We start from the raw sequence: 24715 nt of genomic DNA, 5'->3' as shown, positions 1-24715 counted from the left end.
TTAAGCTAGAGCTTGTTTTTGTGCATAAAGGAGCAAACAGTTTTTTATACTGTAACAATAAAAAAAAAAAAAAAAAAAAAATAATAATAATAATGCACTGCACCCACCAAAATATAGCTAGGGACTTATTTTCATGTGATTTTTTAATGAGGTTTGAGACTTGCTCGTGGGAAAGTTTTGAAAGTCAGTGAGCCAAAAGTCCCCTTATTGCAGTAGGATCAGACAAATCCAGCTGCTGATTATAAGTTTTTAAAACCTCATTTCAGATTAAAGTCTGTCTCCTCGTGTATCATGGAATGTGAGGGATTAAAATATGTCACATTTTTTAACTATTAACTCTTTATATTCTCTTTGTCGCCCTGTCTTAGTTTTTGTTCATGTTCATTTAGCTGAACCTTTTTAGATAATCCAGATTGATGTAAGAAGTTTCTAATGCAGCACGATGTATTATATAAAATTCTGTAGACCACACACTGTTAAGACAAGCAGAAACGTTTGACCTGCATCTGTCACTGTTATATGACTTGTGTTTTTGTACTATGTAGAAACTGTGTGGGGTGGCTCAAATACCCTTATCTTTTTTTTTATAGCACTCCAATGAACTCAAAAAACACTCTGACTTACATAGGCACTAAAGATTGTGAAGAGGAAAGTCCTATAAGGAATTTTCACAAAAGGTTTTTATCTGCTTGTTCAAACTTAATCTAAATGCTTTGAGGCATTCTGTACAGTCTGACAAGAATAATGACTAAAAATGATTGTCAGGAAATTTGTTTAATTCTCAAGCACTTAATATTTTGCACATTCTTATTCCAGACAAAAGTTTGTTTTTGCAACTTTTAAAGGAAAAGTAAAGAATGTATTTTTATATTCACGAGGATGGGGGAGAAAATCCAATTTTGTTCCTCTGAGTCTCATTAAAATGCATTCACTGTTCTAAGAAATGAAATTTAATTTTGAGCCAGAAGTATCAGATAGAAACCAAAATTAGCATTAATAATCAGTTTCACATCCTCCACACATCCATGCTTAAAAAAAAAAATTCCAAAGACAACTTTTTTCAAAACCTGAGATGTGTGCTGTAGAGGATTTATTCTAAACAGCAAAATGTTTGATGACAAATTTAATGCAACATTCTGCTGCAAAAGTCATAAATGAGTCAAACGTCAAATGAAAAAAATACAGATATTTAATTTTAGTGTTTTTAAAGAACCTTCCCCCACAGCAATCAGTTTATTATTTATATCTATGTTCTCCTTAGCAAAGACACACTTTGTTTTCTTTCCGTCATCATAACAAAGTATTCACGAAAAAACGCAAGCCAATTAAAAATATATATCACAAGAAATGCGAGAGCCCCTGTGTAAACATTTAAACAGAGTTGGATTATAAATGTGAAAATGTAACTGTTTAAGAGTTTCTACAAAATAGCTTTGCTCATTGTTGGAAAACAAAGCTACTGATTTCTAGACATCTACTGCCCCCCAATGGCGATAAGGTACATAGTACAGTACCTCTATTTCACCACAAGGAGGCAATGTTTCAGAAAAGCGAAACTTGTTTTAAAGGCAGACAGACAGACAGATAGATAGATAGATAGATAGATAGATAGATAGATAGATAACTGTACATTATCATCCAAAAGAAGCTTTATTTTTTGCCACCACTGGAGGGCAGCAGTGTGCAGGGAGCGGTTGCGCAAACGCAGAACTTCTTCCTTGATCAGCTGACCGTGAGTGAGATGCCCAGTTGAAGGACCTGTGAATGTTAAACCTTATATTTTCCGCTTCATTTATGGAAAGCTGTGACTGTTTCATTGAGTTAAATTCCGTGACCATAGCATTGAGACCGTCAGGCTCATCGGTAAGTGCAGAAATCCTCTATTTATTAGTGTCGTGACGGCGTGAAGCTGGAGCGATAAACAAGCCCGTGTCAGCAGCAGCAGCAGCAGCAGCAGCAATCATTACATGAAGCAGGTTTATTCAGCTGCTTTTTATAGATTTTTTTTTTCTTGCACTAAAAGTTATCTGTAACTTGAAGACGAGAGCGATCCGTGGATCATGTGACGTTCATCCCCTTAAATTAAGCAGATGATCACTGTTTAGTAACGCTTCTCCGCTTATACTGATCATATGACCATAAATCACCAGACCTGTCTTTTTCCGCAGTATGTGGTTCTGAGGACACTTTGTAGCTATAGAGGCATATAGGAAGTGTACAGTAGAAACAAGGAAATGAAATATTAGTCAGCTGAGTTCTGTTCTGGACAGATGTTTCACTCAGTATGTGTCAGCGTTGGTGGTATAGTGGTTAGCATAGCTGCCTTCCAAGCAGTTGACCCGGGTTCGATTCCCGGCCAACGCAAAGCTTTTCCTTTTTTTAATTTTTTTTTAATGAGAATTGAATTGGTCATAGAAAATAAAAACATTATCATGTTGGATAATCCAGCAATATTGGCTTTCCCTGGTTAGTTCGATCTTAGACTTAAACACTTGTTTTGTGCCATAAATTCTGAGAAGTGTTTTCAATCTATTGATGAACAAGTCCTGAGCAAGTTGTGGCTTGGATTTAGTGAACACACAGTGGTTTGACATAGAAAGTTAACAGTATGAACAGTTAACAGTTAACAGCTGTATGAACAGCTAAAGGGCCAAATGGAGGGAAACAAAAACAACTGTCAGGTAGTCTTTTTTCTTATTTTTGTAATGGGAGGACTTGTAAGTTTGGTTTTAAATCAACATACATTTGTCCAATTTCCAAGATTGTTTGTATTATTTTTGGTGCTGAAGACCAAATAACCGACTTACACATGTGAACCTAATCAGTGATCTCTACTTCTAAACTAACAATTCTTCTTCTTCCCTACATACTACTGTCAGTGACTTCTCTACACCAGCAGCTGGGTGAACAAACTTCCTAAAAGCAGCCATGACAGAATTCTGGTTGATCTCCGCTCCGGGGGAGAAGACCTGCCAGCAGACATGGGACAAGCTCATGGTGGCCACTACACGGACCAATAACCTGTCCACCAACCACAAATTCAACATCCCAGACCTTAAGGTAACGCAGTACGCCCACCCTGTAAATTCTCTGTTTTTCTTTGTTGAATTTTAGTGTTTCCGTCAAACAGGTTGGGACTCTTGATGTGTTAGTGGGCCTGTCGGATGAGCTTGCAAAGCTAGACACTTTTGTGGAAAGGTAAACCACGCCACTATGAGCTTGAATGGTTTTGTTGTGTAGTAGGAAACTTTTTTTAAATTTTTTATCTCAGTTCAGAACCTACATTTATTTCCTCCTCTTTTATGTGCTGGTTTTATCGGCATGTCCAGTGTGGTGAAGAAAGTTGCTCAGTACATGGCTGATGTTCTGGAGGACAGCAAAGACAAAGTCCAGGAGAACCTACTAGCTAACGGAGGTAAACATCATCAACATACCTGCAAAAGTATTCATAGCCTTGTGACCTTTTCACATTTTGGCCACAAACATCCATTTTATTGTGATAGACCAGAAAGTGGTCTATCACATAAAATGATGGACTATTAAGACTTAGCCTTAAGCTAAGGCATTATGAAGCCTTTAGCTTTATGAAGCTAAAAGTCAGAGGACACATGCATTTTAACAGATAATAATCTAAAAGGTGCTGTATTCAGCCTCTTTTGCTCTTAAAAATCAGGGCAAAAATTTGTACCAAGTCACCTAATTAGCAAAGAAAGTTTATCTCTATGTAATTTGTTCTCAGTGTAAATCCAGGTGTTCTGTGAACAGATGCAAGCCACACTTTTCAGAGTTTTAGTTGTGATTTTTTTTTTTTTTTTAAATTGTGGATCATTAACTAAAGTGCTTATCTGCGACAAAATGGGAATAGATTGAAGTGATCTGACTTCTTTTGCAGGGCAGTGTGAATAAACAGTAATAAATCCTCGCTTTTCCTTCATATATTTAAAAATCTGCAAGTAAAATCAGTGAAAGTTAAAAAATTTGAAAGCTGACAACTTTTCTATGGGTTGCAGTTGACCTGGTCACCTATATCTCCAGATTTCAGTGGGACATGGCTAAATATCCAATCAAACAATCACTGAAAAACATCTCTGAGATTGTCTCTAAGGTAAACCTTCTCCTCTTTAAGTTACCTGCCACTGAAGTTTTTTTTTGTGAATTATACCTGAAAGAAAAAGTTTTGGTGCACTAAATTAAAGTATAATTGACTTCTAGCAAGTGACTCAGATAGACAACGACCTGAAGGCCAGAGCTTCAGCTTACAACAATCTGAAGGGAAACCTGCAGAATCTGGAGAGGAAGAACGCGTGAGTAATGTTGAAGTTGGGTTTTCCATTATCAGTTTCCATATATTGAAAGAACGCAAGCAAAAATGCTCACATGGTTCTGATCTCTAGCTGCAGAACGTACCGTAACAATAGCCTTTCTGCTAGCACTGTGAAGTGACTTTGTGTGTTCTTCCAGAGGGAGTTTGTTGACTAGGAGTCTGGCTGACATAGTGAAGAAAGATGACTTTGTGCTGGACTCAGAGTACCTGGTCACCATGCTGGTGGTCGTCCCCAAGTAGGATAATTTGCAAAATTATCTGTGTGATCAATATGAGAGCAATATGCTGAATTCCTGTAGCTACAACTTTGTAAAATGTGAAGGTGCGTAATAACTCTATTCCCATAAACTATTATTTTTAATGTGGGTAGGTTGCATTAAGGTGTTGTTTCTGTTTTTATTTTATTTATTTTTTATTTTAAAACAACATTATGTTATTTTATTTATTTTCTTTCTTCCCCCCAGGACGAACTACCTTGACTGGCAGAAGACGTATGAGACGCTGGCAGAAATGGTCGTACCTCGTTCCACTAAGTACGTCCATTTGATTTTATCATGTTTATTGTAAATAAGCATTGCTTATTGGCAATTTAGTTTCTTCAAACAATCGGAACAATATGAACTGTATCTAGCTAAATAAAACTATTCAAATATATAAAAAGAAATTACAAAAAAAAGCAAAATTACATTATAAATGATTATAAAAGAAAATTGATATTTGTCACTAATGATACATTTTTTCTACTGAAAATGTTTGCTCGTGGGGGCTGCACAGTGGTGCAGTTGGTAGAGCTTTTGCCTTGCAGCAAGAAGGTTCTGGGTTTGATTCCCTGCGTGGAGTTTGCATGTTCTCCCTGTGCATGCATGGGTTTTCTCCGGGTACTCCGGTTTCCTCCCACAGTTCAAAAACATGACTGTTAGGTTAATTGGCCTCTCCAAAATTGTCCCTAGGTGTGAGTGTGCATGGTTGGTTGCCCTGCGACAGACTGGCGACCTGTCCAGGCTGACCCCGCCTCTCGCCCGGAACGTTAGCTGGAGATGGGCAGCAGCAACCCTCCCGACCCCATTGAGGGACAAGGCTGTAAAGAAAATGGATGGATGTTTGCTCGTATTTTAGTGCAGGAAATAAAAGGTTCCAGACATTTTCTCAATCTTTGGCAATATTCAAATAAGTTCAAGTCACAACAGATTACAGGACATTTTTTTTGTTCTTTATGTTAACCTCTATTTCATCAGAAAAATCCCAAAATGAAAAATCTCTTTTGCAAGAGAATCCTAGCCAAGACTGGCAGTGGCACGCAGGCGGTGAAGCAGATTTGTTGTGTTGCAGAAGCACAACTTACACAACATGCTTTTTTATTTTTTATTTATTTATTTATTTTATTTGAGTCTGTTCGAGTCCCACCCAAATTAACCAGCAGCATTTTTGTTTGCTGGCCACTGCTGCAGCTGCTGTCACTGAGTGTGCTGGTCATTTCACTAATTTTTTTTTTTGCCATTTTGTACCTAATGTAATATTTGGTTTGCATTTGTCAGCACAGACCCTTTTTCCTCTCTAAATTATTAGCACTCGTCATAAAATTCCCACAGCGCTGAGCCACATTCAGGATTTATGGTTTTGATGAGCAAACATTGCTTCTGTTAGTGTTGTGTGTTCACCAGCAGTCATCATAAGACATTGTTACCACATGCTAAGAATAACATCCTTTGCAGTTGCGTTCTAACATTAATGCAATTATTCACTTGATTACTTGCTGTAAAATTCCAATAAAAAAGCTCTGCATTTTCGCATTTTCTCACTGGAACGTATTTTCTGCTCTTTCTCGCAGGCAGCTGTTTGAGGACAACGAAAGCGGTCTTTTCAGTGTGACGCTCTTCAGGAAGGCTGTAGATGACTTCAGACACAAAGCCAGAGAAAACAAGTAACTTTTCCTGATCCGTCTGATAAACACAGACATGGGCACATTTGTTGGCGCCTGCTTATAATTGCAGTATTTTAAATGTACCGTAGCAAATATAGAGATATCAAATCCTTAATTTTATTAGATGTTTATTTTAGGTTGGTACAACTGTTGCCTTGCAGAAAGAAAATCCAGGGTTTAATCAGGTAAAGACAATGACTCAATGGATGGAAGAATAAAATCTGAGCCTTTTGGGTTCCCGTCATCTTATCCACTGTCTTCAGCAGATTTGGACTTTAGTCCAAACCAGACCAGCCAGGGATGTCACATGTGATGACTCAATTATTGTCTTGTAGGCCAATAACAGCATATTTTTTACAGCAGTTATTAAAAAAAATGCTCCATGCCTTTCCTCTCCTCTCTTTGCACATTTATTGTCTGTGAATTGGGCTGTGAATAAAAGCCACTTTTGCCACAAAACCATAAAAAAAAAAACCCAGCACAAAACCATATGCTTGTTGCATCTGTGATCTGTGCACGCCATGGGTGTCAACAAAATTATCTACATCTGTTACTTCTTCAAAAAGATTTTTTGAGCTTTTGTAAGAGAATATATTCTAACTCCTGTGCTTCATCTCATATTGATTGGCAGCATCATGCATGAGTTTACTTGATTTTTTTTGTTGTTGTAGTGAAACGTGGTCATATGTCCATCATAAATCTGTTCATTCTAAACAGTCACATTAATATTGACGACTGAAATGTGTTTTATTATTATTATTTTTAACATCCTTTATTTTCCTTTATTGTCGAGCTCCCCATGGGGTTCCAATTGTGAAACTTTGCCTTTATTTTATTTTTCTGTTATTTTAGTGGCTAATGGCCAAGCAGACTCCTGCACACTTGTTTACCTTCCTTACCATCTTTCTACTGTGTATCCTGGCTCAGGTTTACAGTGCGCGACTTCCAGTACAACGAGGAGGAGATGAAGGCAGACAAAGAGGAGATGACCCGCCTGTCCACAGACAAGAAGAAACAGTTTGTAAGACTGCCTTTTATTCACATACAACGGGACAAAGTACAGGATGTTGGTGGGGGGTAACGACAGAAAGTATGGAAGCAACTCTAAGTTGCTTCTGACATAACGTTCTGATGCATGTAAAAGGACTTTTCTCAATGTTAAGCTGTGTTTTTATTAATTTATTTATTATCAATCTAGGGTCCTTTGGTGCGATGGTTGAAGGTGAATTTCAGTGAGGCCTTCATCGCGTGGATTCACATAAAAGCGCTGCGTGTGTTTGTTGAGTCGGTATTGAGGTGAGAGGTAGTTAACATGTTGAGTCGAACATAATGTCAAATAGTAAATAGTAGATTGATGGCATCTGGGTTGAAAAATATTGGAGAAATATGGAATTGTATTATTTTTATTTATTTATTTATTTTTTTGATCTGAATAAGTAGATTAAAAAAAGAAGACTGCTTTAAATGATCTTGGGTTTTGAGACTTTATTTTTCATTCCCATAGAGTATATAAAAGCCTCATACTTTGATCAACGCTGGACCGACCTTTTGACTTTCTTGTCCAATAAATATATATTTTTTTGTGGAAGTGTTGCTCCCTGTTGGTGTCATATGGCACATGCAGCCTAAATGTAAAAAGGCCTGAGTATCCGCTGTAATTTCATTTTTTATATTAGCACTCAAATGTTAAAAAATGACTTGGCACATTAACTCGGTGACCTACATCTATGCTTGATTTTTTTTGTAGATACGGGTTGCCAGTTAACTTCCAGGCCATGCTGCTTCAGCCCAACAAAAAGAACATGAAGAAACTTAGAGAGGTGCTGTATGACCTGTACAAACACCTGGACAGCAGTGCTGCTGTCATCGACGTGAGTTTCGGCCATAGCTCTGGACTATCTGATGAAATGATTGCGATTACTTAGATAGAGCCCACCATTTTTTTATGCACCCATCAACTAATTGATACATTAGGTTTTGACACATTGACTAAATGTACTTTATATAAGCCAATATTAGATATAAGTGTAATTTGACTCGCGAGCTGAACTTTGGTTTTGGCCTCCAGGCTTCCATGGACATCCCAGGTCTGAATCTGAGCCAACAGGAGTACTACCCGTACGTTTACTACAAGATCGACTGCAACCTGCTGGATTTCAAAGTCTGAAAACCTGGCCATTACCTTGATATGCTGTAACGTTTTGATTGTTGTGACATGCTTACTTTACAAGCTTTAATTTATTTTGTTCTTTCACCCGATTTTTTTCCCTCTTGTTTTCCTTCTTTGGTTTCCATTCATGTGTTTTCTTGTACATTTCTAAGTCAACACGTCAAGTATGACTTTCTTGTGAGAACATAAAAGTGGTCAACTCTACAAATTTTTGTTGTTTGCTCTTTGCTCCTCGTCGTATGTCCATAGTCTCAGGTGACTCTAGGAGCACTGGTGACATTCCCTATTTACCTTAATAAAAGTGGATTTTCATTGGAGAAATAAACACATGGGAGATCTGAGAGTACGGCTAAACACCGGGATAATTTATGCCTCTGTATAAGCAAACGTGTTTTGTTGCTTTTTTCAAATGTGTCGTGTTTATTTATCAAAAATAGGTGTTACCTGTTTATATGTACAATTAAAACACTGCATTCCTTCTCTTGATGTGATCTGTGATACACCAAATTGATCAGTTTACAAAAGGGCATTGTTTGCTTCATGATTTCATTGAAGAATATCGACACTGGTATGTGTGCTGTGTTGTTAGAATGAAGGAAAATAAACCACATGTTCAAAAATTAATGTGAAAATAAATTCAATATGTAATATATACAGTTTTTATTGTCCTCTGTTAGGCAAACAAACCTGCTACGACGTAAATAAAACCATCACAAAGGATTAAATAGTCAAATAACATTGCAAAAAATAACATTTTTGCGATGTTGCAAGCTGGAGATAGGCACCAGCAACCCTCCCGACCCCACTGAGGGACAAGGGTGTAAGAAAATGGATGGATGGTTATAAGATCCAGGCACCGTAAACTATTAAAATAATAACTAAATAACAAAAATGCTTGCAGTATATAAATTTCATGGAAATTGTTAAAGGTGTAAATAAGTGTGTCAGCAGGGATTTGATTTAAAAAAAACATTCTCACATGGGATTTTTACCCCCCTACATTTAACCACACTTTTTGCAATAATTTAAAACATTTTACATGTGTTTACCCCATAAATATGACAAATCGGTATGAAGCTTATTAGCGATAAATTAACAAAACAGCAAACAGGGAAGCCTGGTAGCTTCATAAACTTGTCGTGAACCCTTCCAAATACTTTTTCTCAACGCCGCTAAATAATTTAGATTCGGAGTAGTATTTGTTTGCACGATGATAATGACGACGCTCGTCGTAGTGATGATGCTCGCAGCATCTTGAGCTGAGCCAATCAGAGTTCTGAGTCTGCGCAGTGTGAACTCCCTCCTCTCCTGATGACGCACAACACCTCTGTGTGTGTGTTGATGCTGGTCAGCTGCTGTCAGCCTGTGGAGAGAAACATCAACCAGCAGCAGCAGCAGCAGCAACTGATGAGGATGATGATGGAAGAAGAAACAGGGACTGAACCGATGTGAAGGATGCTGCTGCTGCTGTGAGAAAAACCGAACTGTGTTTCCACACCCCCGCTTTTAACCGTGTCAGCGTCAGCTACACCTGCCGTGGATGGTTTTCTCGATGGGTTGTGGAGGGAGTCGGGCGGACGCGATAATCGAGCCGAGGTACCATGAGAGCTGGACCAGAGAAACAGAGTCGACATGGCTTACGAACACGGACGTAGAACCCCCCGTCTCGGTCCCGAACAGTAAGTTGGATTCTCGGATCTCTCGCTTTGCAGGCCAAGTGCCTCTTGAAAGCCACTTCGTGTGGACTGGAAAATTATACTCAAGTGCAAAATGCAAATCACAACTATTCACAGAAGACACGGGGCCGTATGTTTTATTCATTTTTGTTGTTGTTGGTGTTATTATTCTGTTAAAGGTAAAGCCGTGGAGGCTGGTCTGAAGGAGAAGAGGATGGTGACAACAGGAACCCAGTGTGGGAAGCAGGCCATCACCGCCAATGGCTCCAATCACCAGAGGAGACCAAGGCGCTCCTTGACTGACGGACAGTGCTGTGAAAAAGTACTTTTCCCTCTTACATATTTCTTCTGCGTTTGCTTTTCTGTCACACCTCATCAATGTTTAAGATTAGCAAACAAATTTTAATTTCTGGCAAAGATGTGCTGAGTCAACTAAAATGCAGTTTTCAAATAATAATTTCAGTTAGTGTAGGGAAGATATCTACACCCCAGCTGGTCTTATGTGAAAAAGCAAGGTGTGTCACCCTCGGCCACCAGGCATTTGTGACTGACAGTGGGTCTTTCATTTCTCTGTGCATGAAGTTTTGGCTCACTTACCTTTGCAGGCATGTTTCAGTTCAGTTACATTCAAGCATAAATTGCCTACTTAACATCACAAAACAGCATCAAATCCACTTAAAGCTAATGTCTCAAACTGATGGCCAGACATCCTCTCACTGGATTTTTGGATTAAATGCAGAGATCAGGATTCCTGCAAGTTTTTCGTTCACTATGGTTCTCTCATTAGCCTCTGAGATTTGCGTAGGGCAGCAGTAATACAAGTAGATGAGGCCCATTGAGTGCACTAGATTTTATTATCAGTGTAAAACGCAACTAAATACATGTGCATGTCATATATGTTCAGATTTAGCAAAATGTGGGAAAAAATGGCTATTTTCCTTCCACTTTCCAAGTATGCACTTATTCTTTTGCTTAAAATCTAAGTAAAAGTAATGGAGGAAAGCACGAGGATTCTAATTTATTATGTTTTTCTAAGCTGCTCCAACAAGATATTAAAGCTTTTACGCATCTTTATCTAGTGTACAAATTAGTTTGAAGGGTGGATATTCAATCAGTTAAAACAAATTCACTGCAACAGAATTGATTCACTCTGGTCATCTTTGTCTTCTGGCTACCTAGTGTGGCTCAAAGTGATATTTAAAATCTTTTTCACAGCAAAGTACTCGCGACTCCAAAAGAAGAGCATCGAAGGAGGCCAGCGCTTTGTCCAAGGACGGCCAGCCTGTCGGCGTCAACAGCCCTGGAGATCCTGAACCGGAGACCGCCTGCGACGAGAGATGAAAAAAGTGCTGCAACACTGTTAGGAGGCAAATTAGCTGGGCTGCAAGAATATTTAACCACACCGCAGGGCAAGGACTTGCAGACGTGTCCGGATGATCTTTGCTTGTGACTTTGTGCCGCTCTGGCTCCCTCAAGGCAGCGATTCACCTAACAGGGCGCCTGCTTATGTCTCCATCCAAAGACCTCGAGATGCTGCATTGCTGTTGCATGTGTGAGGAAGAGAGTGGGAACCAAACACCATGCTTTTTCCTCCATGCTCATAGTACCAGTCAGGGAATGTGTCACTGTGTTAAGACAATTCTAAGAAGAAGAAGAAGAAAAAAATACAACATTTGAAAAGGAGAGATTGGCCCCATATGCACACAATAATCTCAATCTGCACATCAGATGTGCTCTGTGTCGGGGCTTCCTTAAGAATTTGCTTTTGTTCTTTGTGCAAATATTTTGTTGTTGGAGTGTGCTGTTTAAGCCCAGTCAGTGCAGTGAGTAATTTTCATAAAAAACAAAAAACCTTAAAGTGCTGTTTAGGAGCTGAGATTGGGGTGTCTGAAGCTTGAATGCTGAAGATGTTCTTCTTCAGCCTTTGCAAGATAAAAAACAACAACAACAAAAAAACTACACCTGCATGTGCCTACAATTCCTCTTAATTTGAACAAAACTGTTGATTTTTTCCCCATATTTGTTCTGTATAATGTGCCGTACTGGTTCTCTTTTAGTCTCTATTTTGTGTTTAATGGTATATGGTATTATTTACAACAATGCAATGTATAACATTGTTGGGGCTCACACTGATCTGCATGTGTACATCTGTATTATACTGGTTAGCCATTGGACTTCAAAGTATTTTAGATAACAAGAACTCATGAAATAAACTCAGGAGGCGATGAGGTAGTGCGGTAACCAAATTACTGGCCAGCAGATGGCGATGTTGAACACCTGATGCTGCGGAAGGTTTACAAGAATCAAGTGGAAGCTGTGATGCTCAGCTGGGCATGAATGTAAATAAAAGACAATCTGTTGGTCATGACTTCAGCCAGACTTGACAAGGTATGCCTCGTTCTTCCCAAGAGTTTTTATTATTAACTCGGTCACACTGTACTTATGTTTCAAAACAAACTTTGTCACATTAGTAAATATAACAAAGTTTTGAAACAGTCTAATAAGACCGTTCCAAAAACGGTATCATATCTGAAGTTCATTGGTCACAAAACTAAATTATATATGTCGGAAAAGAAAAACATAAGAACAATTTTACATCTTGATGTCACCACCTGAATGGAGCATCAGAGAAAAAAATAAATAAAATAAAATAAAGGTAATTATTTTTGTTTCAGTATCACAGGGCAACACTTCTGACAGCGACTATTTTTTTCTCCTCATAATTCACACAGCGGTCTTAAACAAGGAAAATGAAAGTTCCAGGTGGTTTATACATACCTTACCTGATGTAAGCCAGAATTGAACATCTGACTGCAACATTAGATAATTAAGGGATAGGGATAAATACAAAATACAAAAGTTATTTGAAAGCAACCACACACTGGTGTTCTTGAAAATATACAACAATCTACCAAGATTAGAGTAGAAATATAGCTTATATTCTTTATTTGAAGCCTTGGTGATGTGCGTAAGAAAGTCACCTCACAAATCTACCTAAAGGTATAAAGTTGATAGATAGATTGATTAGTGATGTACTTAGTCATTGAGGCCCAAAAGTCCCACAGATTTACAATAATTACAATAACCTTCCTCCATCTCCTCTCAAATTAAACTGAGGTAAATAAATATATTTGTGATTATCTGTATCATTTTTGGAGATGATAATAAATAAATAAATAAACAAGCATGTTTTTGATATATCAAAAGTTTTGAAACAACAACAAATAGAAATAACTTCATAAATAATTAGTTTAGCATAAACCTGTAATATGCATGGAAAAAGTCCCATTGTTTGCAAAAAACCTTTATTACTTCAGTATTTAAATTAAAGGGACTTTTAAATTATTAAGTGAAAGCTGAAATATATATCATGAATAATTTATTAAATCATTATTTCACATTTACTATTAAACAAATTAATTGTGTTATCATTTTTGACTTTTAGTTTAGCTCAGGAAATAAGCTAAACTAATTAGCTCATTTAGTTTAGCTAATTATTTTCGTCGACATTGATTTTATTTATTTATTTATTTGTTTATTTTTTTACATACACACATACGTCATATATATGAATGGATGTAAATATTTATTTATTGCGTTGTGGCATTACTGTTAACTGGAACATGGAGTGCGCAGGGACCATGCGGCGCTGGCCGACAGCAGGGCTGCAGCTGTTCACAGAACGGTTGGCTCTCCTCCGTCACTCCAGTCAGCGCACATCACAGAGTCACTGGACGGACCCCAGCTGATTCAGAGAAACTGACTATGTAACACAGAACCATTTACCGACATTCACTCTTCGGTAATTCTTTCTTAGTATTAGGAAGTTAAGGATGGTGTGAAAATGGCTAAGCGACCCGGGAGTAAGGAGGGGACGTTGTCTTCTTCTTCGCCGACCGTTCTTCGGAATTTGAACCGCGGAGACGTGAGCATGGACTGCGGAGACGGATCCGAGGACTTGTCCCTGGATGAAATCCTGACTCTGTACAGCCAGCCGATAAACGAGGAACAGGCCTGGGCAGTGTGCTACCAGTGCTGTCGGACTTTGGCGCAGAAACACAGACGGAGAGGCTCATCCAAGGCAGCGGGCTCCTCGGCGGTTGACTACCCGAGGAAGATCGATGGACCTGGGAATGTGAGGATCGGAAGAGACGGGGCTGTTAAGCTGCACTTTGAAGGCTGCAAAGGTAACTAAAGCAGGCCCGACCTGACGAGCTGATTATTTTACACTGATAACAAGGTAAAATGCAAGGGCCGAATCTCAACGAATCTCCACATCCACCCCAGCGTAACGAATGAACGGAGCATCCCCACAAAGAGGCCATATTGTTGTGGTTGTCTGCTTCCAGCCATGTGGTGAATGTGTTTAGATGCGCTTAATACGGCTGTTAATAATAAACCATAGACCACCGAATAGCTGCCGGGGAATCTAAGGCAAATATGTATTTTGAAATGTTAACACTCAGCTTTAGTTCGCACAACATAATGTTGTATTTCCACTACAATCTTAGTGAATATGGCAGCTTGATGGTGCAGGCTGCAGATGAATGAATGGCTGTTTGAAGCCCAAAGTGGTCAGTTAGCTTCAGTAAACACTAAACCACGTGATGTATTCAAAAATGTTAGAGCGCCTTGTTTCAAGGCCATATCCACGCAATTTAGCCTGCATCAGGAGAGAAACTGGCTGGAAGCCAGGGACAGATTAGTCATATAGCTGCCAACAGGGTTATCATTAATGTTGATACAGATTTGAGCTGGAGAATGGGATTTAAACATCCCTGAAGAAACTTTAAAGCACAGGGCAAATGGAGGAGTAAGTTCAAAAAATATTATAGATTTAAATCTTGGTGATCAAAAATTATTGATTTGATTATGCAAAAAAAAATTGCTTAATTGAATTTACATTTGAATCTGTTGTAAAGAATTGTTTAATTCGTCATTCGGCATTTATTCAGCTTATTCAGTAAAGTTTATGTGAGAGCACTTCTCATGTAACACAAAGACAAAAGCAGGTACTTTGCAGAATACAAAAAATGAGGTGATGACAAATGGTAACACAAACAAAACAAAACAAAAGCTATAAAAATCTGTAATATGTCCATCTGTCCATATTACAGATGAACAAAAACTTTCAGAGAACTTCCAATTGTCGGACAGTGTAGTCATACCGTTATTTTAAATCAATACACTGCCAAATTAAAAGTAGAAAAATAGTACTGATTGAAACAAGGAGAAATAAAATGAATTTTTTTTTAATTGGTGAAAGTTGACTTAAAGCGACATCAAATGTATCACTCTGACAGTTTAAAAGATAAGTGTTATCTCTTTTTTCCATCAACTGTCTTTAAAACTTTAAACCGCTTTTTACTTTTTAAAAGTAAATATATGAAAAACCGACTCCCTTGTTTGCCGCATGTGAAAGAGAACGCCTCCCAGGCCCATTCCCATTAGTTCTACTATCAATTTACTTGCCATGTATTAACTGTCACCTTGTTGAAAACACACATTTACTTCTTTTTTTTTTTTTAAAGAATCAAGGCATTGCCGGTTGAGAAAATAATGATAGTTAGGTTGATCTCAGAGCATTTTAATTAACAAATCCCACTGGTATTAGATCTAGAAGTGGGAAAATCATCACAAAAGGTCTGCTGATGTCATTTTCTTTCATCTACTGGGTTTGGTATCGAAGCAGCTCAGGTGTGTTAGCAGGTGTGCTCAATGCGTCAAAGCCTTGGGGCTTTGTATCTGCATTCCACGAATATGTGAGCGATAAAACTGGGTGTGGAAGGAGGTGGACGCCTGTTTGTCATGACAGCTTTAGGCTCTGGGCTTCTGTCTCATCCTTCTTGGGAACATATTTGCCACATGCCCTTTCTGATTTTCTCCTTCCCTCTTCGTCGCATCCCTCCTTCTTTCCAGCCTCTTAAAGTCCGGCTTCTTGTACTGCCGTGTTCGGCGCTGATTGCCACAGAACAAACAGATTCAGTGTGTGCATTTGAGCGTCTTTGCTCTACCCAAAAATAGAACTGAAAGCGATGACTGGAAGCACAGGCTTTAGAGCTCTTAGTACATTAAGTTTGGAGATTTTGTGGGGAGTCTTTTTGACTCCTTTAGCTTGCGGCTGGGGTATTTCAGGGCTCTGTTCTGACTCTCATTAGGCCTAGTGATGAGAGGGATGTGAGACCTATTAAGTCTCTAGTAGCAAGAAGAAGAAGCAGCTTGCAATTCATCTGAAACTCAATGTTTTTGCAACCTGCGCATGAGTCACTGACAAGGTGGTGGGATTTGGAAAAGCTCCCAGAAAACCAACCCTAAGCCTGGTGGTTTCTGCTGATATTATCTTGTGTTAAGATGTCCCTCAGAGTGCTTAGCAAAAACATTCATAGCCCTTCAAGTTTTTCACATTCTCACATGGTACAACCACAGACGTCAATGTATTTTATTGGCATTTTATGCAGTGGATCAATATAAAATGCTATCTGAAAAGTGTGGCCTTGTAGAAATTCTTTGTGGGATTTTTTATTTATTTATTTATTTTTTTGCTGAAAAATAAAGCATCTCCTCTACACGATGATGCTACCACCACCATGTCTCGCCTAAGAGAGATCATATTAATGCTAATTTTCGCCACAAGATGAAAATTTCCGTGTTCGATTTTCGTCTTTAACATCTTTGTCGTGTCCTCTGCACGGTTAATGGAAAAGACGTGAATTTGCCCTACCTTGTGTTGTAAGTTCGTAGCGTAAAATCTCCTAAAAATGCATTGAATATGTGGACGCAATGTGGCAAAACGTGGAAACTTTCTAAGAGAACTGAAAACCCTGTTGACGGTGCTCTGATCACAGACCTGCCTGGGACAAATAGCCGACAGGACAAAGAGCTACACAGTTTTAAAAACTAGGTCATATTTTTTTCGCTGAATGGATGAGAGAGATGCTACATTTGCAAATGCATCAATTCACATGGAGAATGTGAGAAAATTTGTCCGCAAACTGCAAATTAAAGATTCTACTTGTGCGTCCATTTGTTTGTGACTTAACAACAACATAAGCATAAATAATTGAGAATTAATTTAGTTACTTGGTTTATTTTAATGTGAAGTTTTGAAGATACCAACAGAACGTCATCATCTGTGAATATTAATGTTAAAACCTTAGTTAGCAATAAGATCCTGCAAACATCATTACAGTTCCATCACCATACTTATTGAGTATAAAGTGCTTTCCCACATTTTCATTCATTGTTCATGCACACAGCTGGACTACAAACTCCACATATTTATTTATGTGATGGTTGAACAATTTCTGTGTTTCTAATCTGTCGGCATGTTAGATGGTTTCAAACTTTATTTTTTCTTTCTACAATTTTCTACAATCTTTTAGCACAGATCTGCCTTATTTGAATGAATTTCTCTTCTCTTTCCCATTTTGAATCGGAGTTAACAGAATAACAAGATTCTCTTATGTCAAATTTATGCACCAGCGAAAGTCAAAATCTTAACCTTTTTTTTCTTTTGTTTGTTTTCGGTGAACCAAGAATGTAATTTCTCCTTGATCAGCTATAGTGGATGATAGTCTCCAATAAAATGGGCATCTTCACAAAATGTGTCATTTATATGCACCGATTTATTGCTGCACTGCATTAGTGTGCGCAGTGACATCACGTCATCCGCACTTTATCCTCTGAGCTCTTTCACTCTCTCCTTGATACTTTGGTCAGATCTCTATCTCTAGTGAAAAGCTGGTTCATCTGAACACACCTTAAATTAGCGCGTAGGTAATGATCAACCCGCTCTCTTGTTTCAGCCAGAGGCCAACCTATTGTGTTTTTCTTGAATTTGGTTTTACATTTTGAGAATGTTTTCCATTAGCAAGATTGGATTTCTGTTTTCTGCTTTATCTACAGCTAAAACGTAATCGCTTATTCACTCGTGGCTATGTGGTTATACATTTCATAACTGTCCAGTATACCTCCACATAAATAATTCAGATGGTGTATCTGCCTCGCGGTGGGTTACAAGCAGCTACATGCACAATAAACAACCCGCTTCGTTGACTAAATGTGAATAATCTTCCTTTTCTGCTTTTTCATTACAGATGAGTACCAGTCGGCGTGCACGTCAATAGAGGTGAGTTAACATCAGTCTCTTCATTCATGCAGGTTGGAGCATTGTGCAGGCTGCCTCCAATTAGCTCCACTTCCTCCCGCTGTTTCGCTACCGCTTGTTTTTGCTTCAAATATACAAAGCACCTTTACCGAGAAGTTATGCAAGAAATAAGCTGGTATGTGCCCTGCGTTATTATATTACCTTCACCGGGTGTAAAGAAAAACATGAAACCCTCTGCCGAGTCAAAGTGAGGAGATGCTGAATTCCTCGTGATCATCGGTGCTGGAAAAAAACAAAACAAAAGAAAAAGCGAATTATCTGGTCTGCAGACTGCTATTGTTTTTGGAATGTGTACATGTGCACAGATGGGATATTTGCTTTCTCAGTTTTTTTTTCTCTATTAGTCTATACAAAAAAAACCCCTCACTATCCATGTATCATCTTTTGAAAGGATAATTATCTTGTTTATATTTCTGTATTTAAAAAAAATTATATCTCAAAAAAAGTCATGCATATTTTTTTTCTTGAGTGCAAATGAAGTTTAGTTTTATTGGAGGATGAAGTCTTTCAGTGCTTCATGCTGTTCACACAGATTAATTACACTGTCGTCTCTCGACTTGCAGTGTTTTCACTGTCCTTTCTGTTTGCATTCCATGTGATGCCTGGTATGTACGGTATGATGATGTTTTTTTTTCGCCTGATTGTTGCTACCTCAGCTGATGACCAATTAGCATAGAACTTTTCAGCTTGTTTAGTTTTGCTCGGTACTGTGTTTTTCTTTGTTTTTTAAATTATTTTTTATCTTAAGCACTTTGGTCAAAAAGCCTAACATGGCTGTCATCCCCTTGTTGGCGTTGCGATAGTTGGTTTGAAGTAAATGTCTCAGCTGGTCAAAACAAGGATCCGCTCCTTGCATCCTTGCATGTTTGGTTTTGCTTACGCCGTGTTTCAGTGACGGGGTGTGTTTGTTTTGTCTTTTCTTACTTGGAAATAACACCTTGCACAAAGGCAGGTTTAAGCCGTAGGATACCGTGACAGTCGCAACAAAGTCAATAGTGCAGTTGAAACCTCAGGACACCACCTGTCTGTCTGTAAAAAATGTATTTTTATTTTTCAGCGCTACAGCTTAAGCGTAGGTGGAGTTCACAAAAAGTGTATAAAGATGGTGGGAATAAACACCGTAGTTGATTGTGAATATGGAAAACAAAAAGAAACAGAATAGAATGTATTTGGAAGATCCAAAAACATCTACAAACACTCACACAAAAAAGCTACAGCAAGACGTGGGCTGGGATGAGATTCCTGCAATATAAGAAACTTATTAGGGTAACAACATAAAAATTTAAGGGATAAAGTATAATAGCAATACCATTTGTAAATGGTGTGATCTGATTGGTGTTAGTCAAGCAGCTTGTCTCTTGCCAGCTGTAGATTTGAAACAGTGTTACCTTTCTAGTGTAATAATGGGTGGTGTTCCTTCGGTTTTAACCCAACCCTTCATGTTCTTACTTATTAGAAATAATCCCAAGTTGTTAAGTATGTCTTTGTCCAATTTGTAAAAAAAGTCAGATGACTGGCAGTGTGCAGAGGTGGGTGGTATAGAGACTGTGCTGGACAAAATTAGTCACTCAGACACTTTGTCTATCTTTAAGTTTTCATTTTAGGTCACTGGCAATTACTTTCAATTTTATTACGGTATTTAGCCTCCAAGAGGTGCAAACTTGTGTTCTTCATTCAGATTGCTTCAATTCAAAGTTAATATTCTTGTCAAGTGTATGTGTTTTTTTTTCTCTCCTAATGTGTTTGCTGAATAACTGAAGCCGGAAATCTTCCCTTGCACTTTTCCCTGATGCTACTTCCTTATCAATTAGGGAAAATTAGTAACATCCAGCCGTTCTCACGGCATTGCCTCGCCTACTGGTGCAGAACTGGCCATTCCTTATGTTTGGTCTCGCTTGTTATGTTTCTGGACTCTGGTGAGGGTGAGTCAGCTGGTGTCTCTCTTTCTCATTCCTCAGCTTGTCTTTAACTGTATAGAGTTGATTTACTCAATAGTATTTCTATATTACTGCATAAGTTTTTACAGACACTAAAGTAATTTTGAGGTTTTTTTTGAGGCAAAGGGGCTGCATTATGATGTACCTTGCCTCTTCTTCTGAGGCTCAGACAAAACAAGCTTAACCTAGTTTGTTCTCAGTTGAAGATTAAGGTGTGATTAGCTCTAGCATCCTATTACTGGCATTTCAGTTTACCAGAAACGCTGAGGTCCCTAAAATTTACTTTGAGGCAAACACTGTTAGTTTTCCACCAACACACTTGAGGTGAATCCAAAAAAATCAGAAACGGATGCTAAACGTCTGAGTTTTACATTAAGTGGCTCATGTATTCCAGATTAACTCAGGAGAATGTTTAGAAATCGTATTAAAGTCGACATATTTCACTGGTTAGCGGAGACTGAGTGAGCCAGAACTGCAGCTGGTGGAACAGTGACTGCATGTGAGGTTTCTGGACGGCTCCCGCTGCCAGCTGTGACCTCCGTCGCCACAAAGACTGTCTGTCATGCTCGTCAGCTGTGATGCCAGACTGCGCTATTTTCTAAAAAGAAGAAGAAACAGATTTTTTTTCCTTGTTTTTCTCTCCTAGACATGAGTCAGTTACTGGTATTAAGGTATGCCTACGCTATAAAACGTAATACAAACAGTTAGGATTTCCTTCATATTGTTCTTAAAGTAAATCTAAAAACAGACCAGAGAATTTTCCCTGGGGCAGTGCTGCCCCTCCCTCACCTGTTGCTGTGCCCTTTCATGTCTTGCTAAAGGCTAATCATTTTCCCCTTGTTTACATAATAGATAAACTCGTCTGTTTCTCTATATATCTCCCTCTCCCTGACATGAACCAGTAACCTCATTAGGTTACACTCTACTTTTTAACCAAATCAATCCATTGATTTTTGTGACACTGATGGCTTTGCTTAAAAGCTGGCCCCCCTATAACGGACCCGGGAGCGATATTTCCGCCCATACATAAACATTCACAGAAAGCACCATCTGACAGGGGGGCCTATTACGGATTTTTTTTGTAACTATTTAACTACGGCTTCATCCTGAACTGAAGAGATCTTCTCATCTTTATTTCTCCTGACGCTGCCAGAGCAGAGAGATGATTTCAGTTTCCTCCTCAGGAGTGTAAATTGATTGCACGCATCACTTTCTGCAGGCATTTGCACCTCTGGTAAAAGATGTGTGTAGAAGCCCTAAAATAAGCTGATAAAATGTGTGATCCCAAGAAGCCACACATCACAGTTCTCTAACTGTGAACTTTGGAGATTTGTTTAACCTCTCATCATCTCGCTATGAGGTAAATTTGGGTAATCTTCCAGCCTTGGTTCTCACAGTTTCAGTTATTCTAAACTTTTGAACAAATGTCATAAATATGGCCTACTTGACATAAATGGCGTTTTTCTTGTAGCCGATTTTGATTTATGAAAATCAACACATGTTCTGCTGTTTTGATTTGATAAATGATTTTATGGCTATTTACAGGTCTTTACTAGGAATGCCAGCAAATAAGTGGGCCTTTGTATTTAGTCTCAAACAGCTCTATTAACAGTTTCTCTGAAGCTCTGGCCAAAGGATCCGCTTTTGTTCTGTCAGCAGCGCTGTGGTGACGTACAGAAACTATCCCCTGAAACATCAGAACGGACTGTTTGACGTAGACGTGTTCCCAGACCTCAGCAGTTTCCAGTTGACTTCATAGATGTCTGCAAGCTCAACGGTTTCTGACCGTTTCTGTCCCGCCAAGAACTACGGCAGAGGACGGGAGGCAGAGCATCCGCTCCCCGCAGTGGACGCCCTCTCAGCTGCTGTTATGTAACTGTCTGTGTTGCGATGGCTTTGCTCTACTGCTGCAGCAAATACCGGAGGTTGCTCATCTGGCTGCTCCGTGAACTCAAACGATAGTAACGTGTGGTGATGTTATCCCGGTTCTAGAAATTGTATATCTGCTGAAGTTATTTTTTTTTTTAAATCAATTAAATTAGTCTGCTTTTAAATAACTAAAAAATATTTTGTGAACAGGTTGTGAACAAAGCATGTTTTGTGCTAAATAACTTTTAGTCTTGAAGGTGCCTAGAGGGAATGAGAGCCTTTGTGCTTGTGCATATTAGGACGTCAAAGAGAGGCATTCAAATGAAAAGGTGTGCTGGCGTTTAGACACACCACAGTTGACACCGACAACCTGGTGTCAGACACATCGGATGTTCAAAGGCTGGCATGCAAGCTGGTTCTAGTTTCTAGATGGTGTTAGCGTTAGGATTAGACGATGTTTAAAAGCTTATTCTCATACTGAAAACATGAGAGGTCTCATTGGTATGGATTTCTGTGAAGAGCTGTTCTTTACCCATAGGTAAATGGTTCCTGACAAATAGAAGTAAATTTTACAGAGATGCACTGATTGATTGGCACCAATTTTCTTAATTTTGGGTCATCTGCGCTCGGCTGATACCAACAAGAGAAACTGATCTTACTAACCAAGCTTATCTACCGCTGAAATGTCTGAAAATCAGATACTGGTCTCAGTGGTTGTTTCTGGTTTGGACGACATGGGCAACCTCCCAGGGCGGTATCTCATCAGAAGGTGACAGCGGGATTGTTTGCCAGGTCACCAACCAGACCAGGACCGAATCTGGTGGTGACAGAGGGCTGGCAGATGTCTGTACTGTTTCATTGATATAGCTCAATGGTTTTCAATATACAATTGGAACATTGAAGATGTGTTGTTACTTTATAATACCTGACAGTTATAAACAAAAAAATCTATCAGCCAAAATTGGAATCGGCAGGTCAGGCAGGAAGGATTAATTTTTACCCAGTTATATACAGTTTCTACTGTATGTCATAGAGTATTTTCTTGGCTTTTGCAGCTATGAGGTAAATTGGGATCCACACAAAGTAATACAGCTATAAAGTCAATTAATTAATAGTTTACAAGAAGGAAATCCTGAACAAATGTCTGGAGATCATTTATGAAGTACATCCAGATGCATATTTACCTAGTAAGATATTCTGAATTTATCTACATTATCTGTGTTAACATTGCAAACTATAAGCAAAGTTAATAATTAAACCAAAAGATAAGTTTGACTTCACTGTGGGAGTAAGAAATTCAAACCGAGACTATCAATTCACAGTTTATCTTAAAAAACGTTTACTGAACACAAACTATATTAACAACCTAATCATTAAATGTTAAATCATCCATCCATCTTCTTTACACCCTTGTCCCTTAGTGGGGTCGGGAGGGTTGCTGGTGCCTATCTCCAGCTAACGTTGCGGGCGAGAGGCGGGGTCACCCTGGACAGGTCGCCAGTCTGTCACAGGGCAACACAGAGACAGACAGGACAAACAACCATGCACACACACACTCACACCTAGGGACAATTTGGAGGGGCCAATTAACCTGACGGTCATGTTCTTGTACTCGGAGAAAACCCACGCATGCACAGGGAGAACATGCAAACTCCATGCAGAAAGACCCCAGAACCTTCTTGCTGCAAGGCAACAGCTCTACCAACTGTGCCACTGTGCAGCCGAATATTAAATCAAGTATCAATAAACATAAAAAAATACTATATTATGCTGTAGCCCATTCATAGTTCATTTTCATGAAAACTCTGACATGTTTTTATGAAAACATGTCATTATTGAGCTTATAGGTCAACGGATCACGTTTAAGCTCATCTTTTTCTTCAGGAGAATAAAGTCTTTCATAAGCAGAACATTCCACTACTATTCATCATCGCTTCACCAGGAAATATCCCAGGACCCAGACAAAGAGGATTCTTAAATAAAAAGCACCCTATTGTTGAATGTCAAGAATACTTTCGCTTGATATTGCTACCTTCTTCCTAAAACTGTGACTCCCCCATGGCAGGCTGCGAGGCGAGTCGTCTTTGAGGGAAGCTGCAGGACGTTCTGACTGCATTTTGTTTGATGCTTGACCTTTTCCTGAACTTTGTGGGTTCAGGAACCCGGTGCTCCTATGACTCATCCTGCCGCATTGCCTAAGAAGCATTTAAAAAGTGGGAGATGTCCTGCACTACCTGCAGTTGTGAATGTTCTTCATCATCATCATCATCATCATTAGGAATCAACCTCAGCTCGACGCGTCGTAGTTTCATATTGTGGTTTTTCCACAGAATATTCTCCACATACCTTTTACAACCCAGGCTTTCATCATATACATATTTGCCCGCCTCGCCTCCGTGCTTCCTTCTTCCTTCTTCCTTCTGCTCCCTCCTCTGCCTTCACTTCCTGTCTCATTCCTGTAAGTCAGATGTCTTTATATAAGATTGAGACGAGTGATTAAAACACACTTCAATAACCTTCCTGCTCCATCCTTCACTCAGATTGGGTGCTGGGAAAATAATTTTTCTTCACTCCTTCTTACATTTAATGTCACACAACGAACTCAGGCAGACGTGGTGTTGTTCCATTAGCAACTAGTTGAAGGAGTTATG

At 38.9% G+C, this 24715-nt stretch overlaps 3 protein-coding genes and 1 non-coding gene across 8 annotated transcripts in view; all 4 read left to right on the top strand.

The window, feature by feature from the left end:
* The first annotated feature begins 1700 nt into the window (after positions 1-1700).
* Positions 1701-9067, top strand: atp6v1c1b (ATPase H+ transporting V1 subunit C1b). The gene is made up of 13 exons (XM_008421976.3): positions 1701-1863; positions 2880-3060; positions 3131-3198; positions 3330-3415; positions 4011-4105; positions 4213-4304; positions 4462-4560; positions 4789-4857; positions 6153-6245; positions 7173-7266; positions 7444-7541; positions 7993-8116; positions 8314-9067. Exons 2-13 carry the CDS (start codon positions 2929-2931, stop codon positions 8410-8412), a joined length of 1149 nt encoding a protein of 382 aa, XP_008420198.1. The 5' UTR covers positions 1701-1863; positions 2880-2928; the 3' UTR covers positions 8413-9067.
* Positions 2293-2364, top strand: trnag-ucc (transfer RNA glycine (anticodon UCC)). Its single transcript has one exon. It is a non-coding gene; the product is annotated as a tRNA-Gly (tRNA).
* Positions 9068-9686: 619 nt separating the features above from the next.
* On the top strand, positions 9687-12470 carry LOC103472368 (uncharacterized). Its single transcript, XM_008421975.3, has 3 exons — positions 9687-10094; positions 10271-10413; positions 11307-12470. Exons 1-3 carry the CDS (start codon positions 9956-9958, stop codon positions 11430-11432), a joined length of 408 nt encoding a protein of 135 aa, XP_008420197.1. The 5' UTR covers positions 9687-9955; the 3' UTR covers positions 11433-12470.
* A 1300-nt stretch (positions 12471-13770) lies between these two features.
* spire1a (spire-type actin nucleation factor 1a) overlaps positions 13771-24715 on the top strand; it is a 30709-nt gene continuing 19764 nt past the window's right edge. For 3 of the 5 annotated variants that reach the window (XM_081612337.1, XM_008421974.3, XM_081612336.1), the window contains exons 1-2: positions 13772-14278; positions 18188-18219. In XM_081612337.1, the coding sequence (XP_081468463.1) occupies positions 13936-14278; positions 18188-18219 (375 nt within the window). In that variant the 5' untranslated portion in view covers positions 13772-13935. Of the gene's footprint in view, positions 14279-18187; positions 18220-24715 lie in introns of all 5 variants that reach the window. The other 2 variants (XM_008421973.3, XM_008421971.3) reach the window with 1 other exon arrangement.

The sequence above is a fragment of the Poecilia reticulata genome, chromosome 11, assembly GCF_904066995.2.
Source record: "Poecilia reticulata chromosome 11, P_reticulata-male-v2, whole genome shotgun sequence".
Lineage (NCBI taxonomy): Eukaryota > Metazoa > Chordata > Actinopteri > Cyprinodontiformes > Poeciliidae > Poecilia > Poecilia reticulata.
This window is presented reverse-complemented; position numbering and strand designations above follow the sequence as displayed.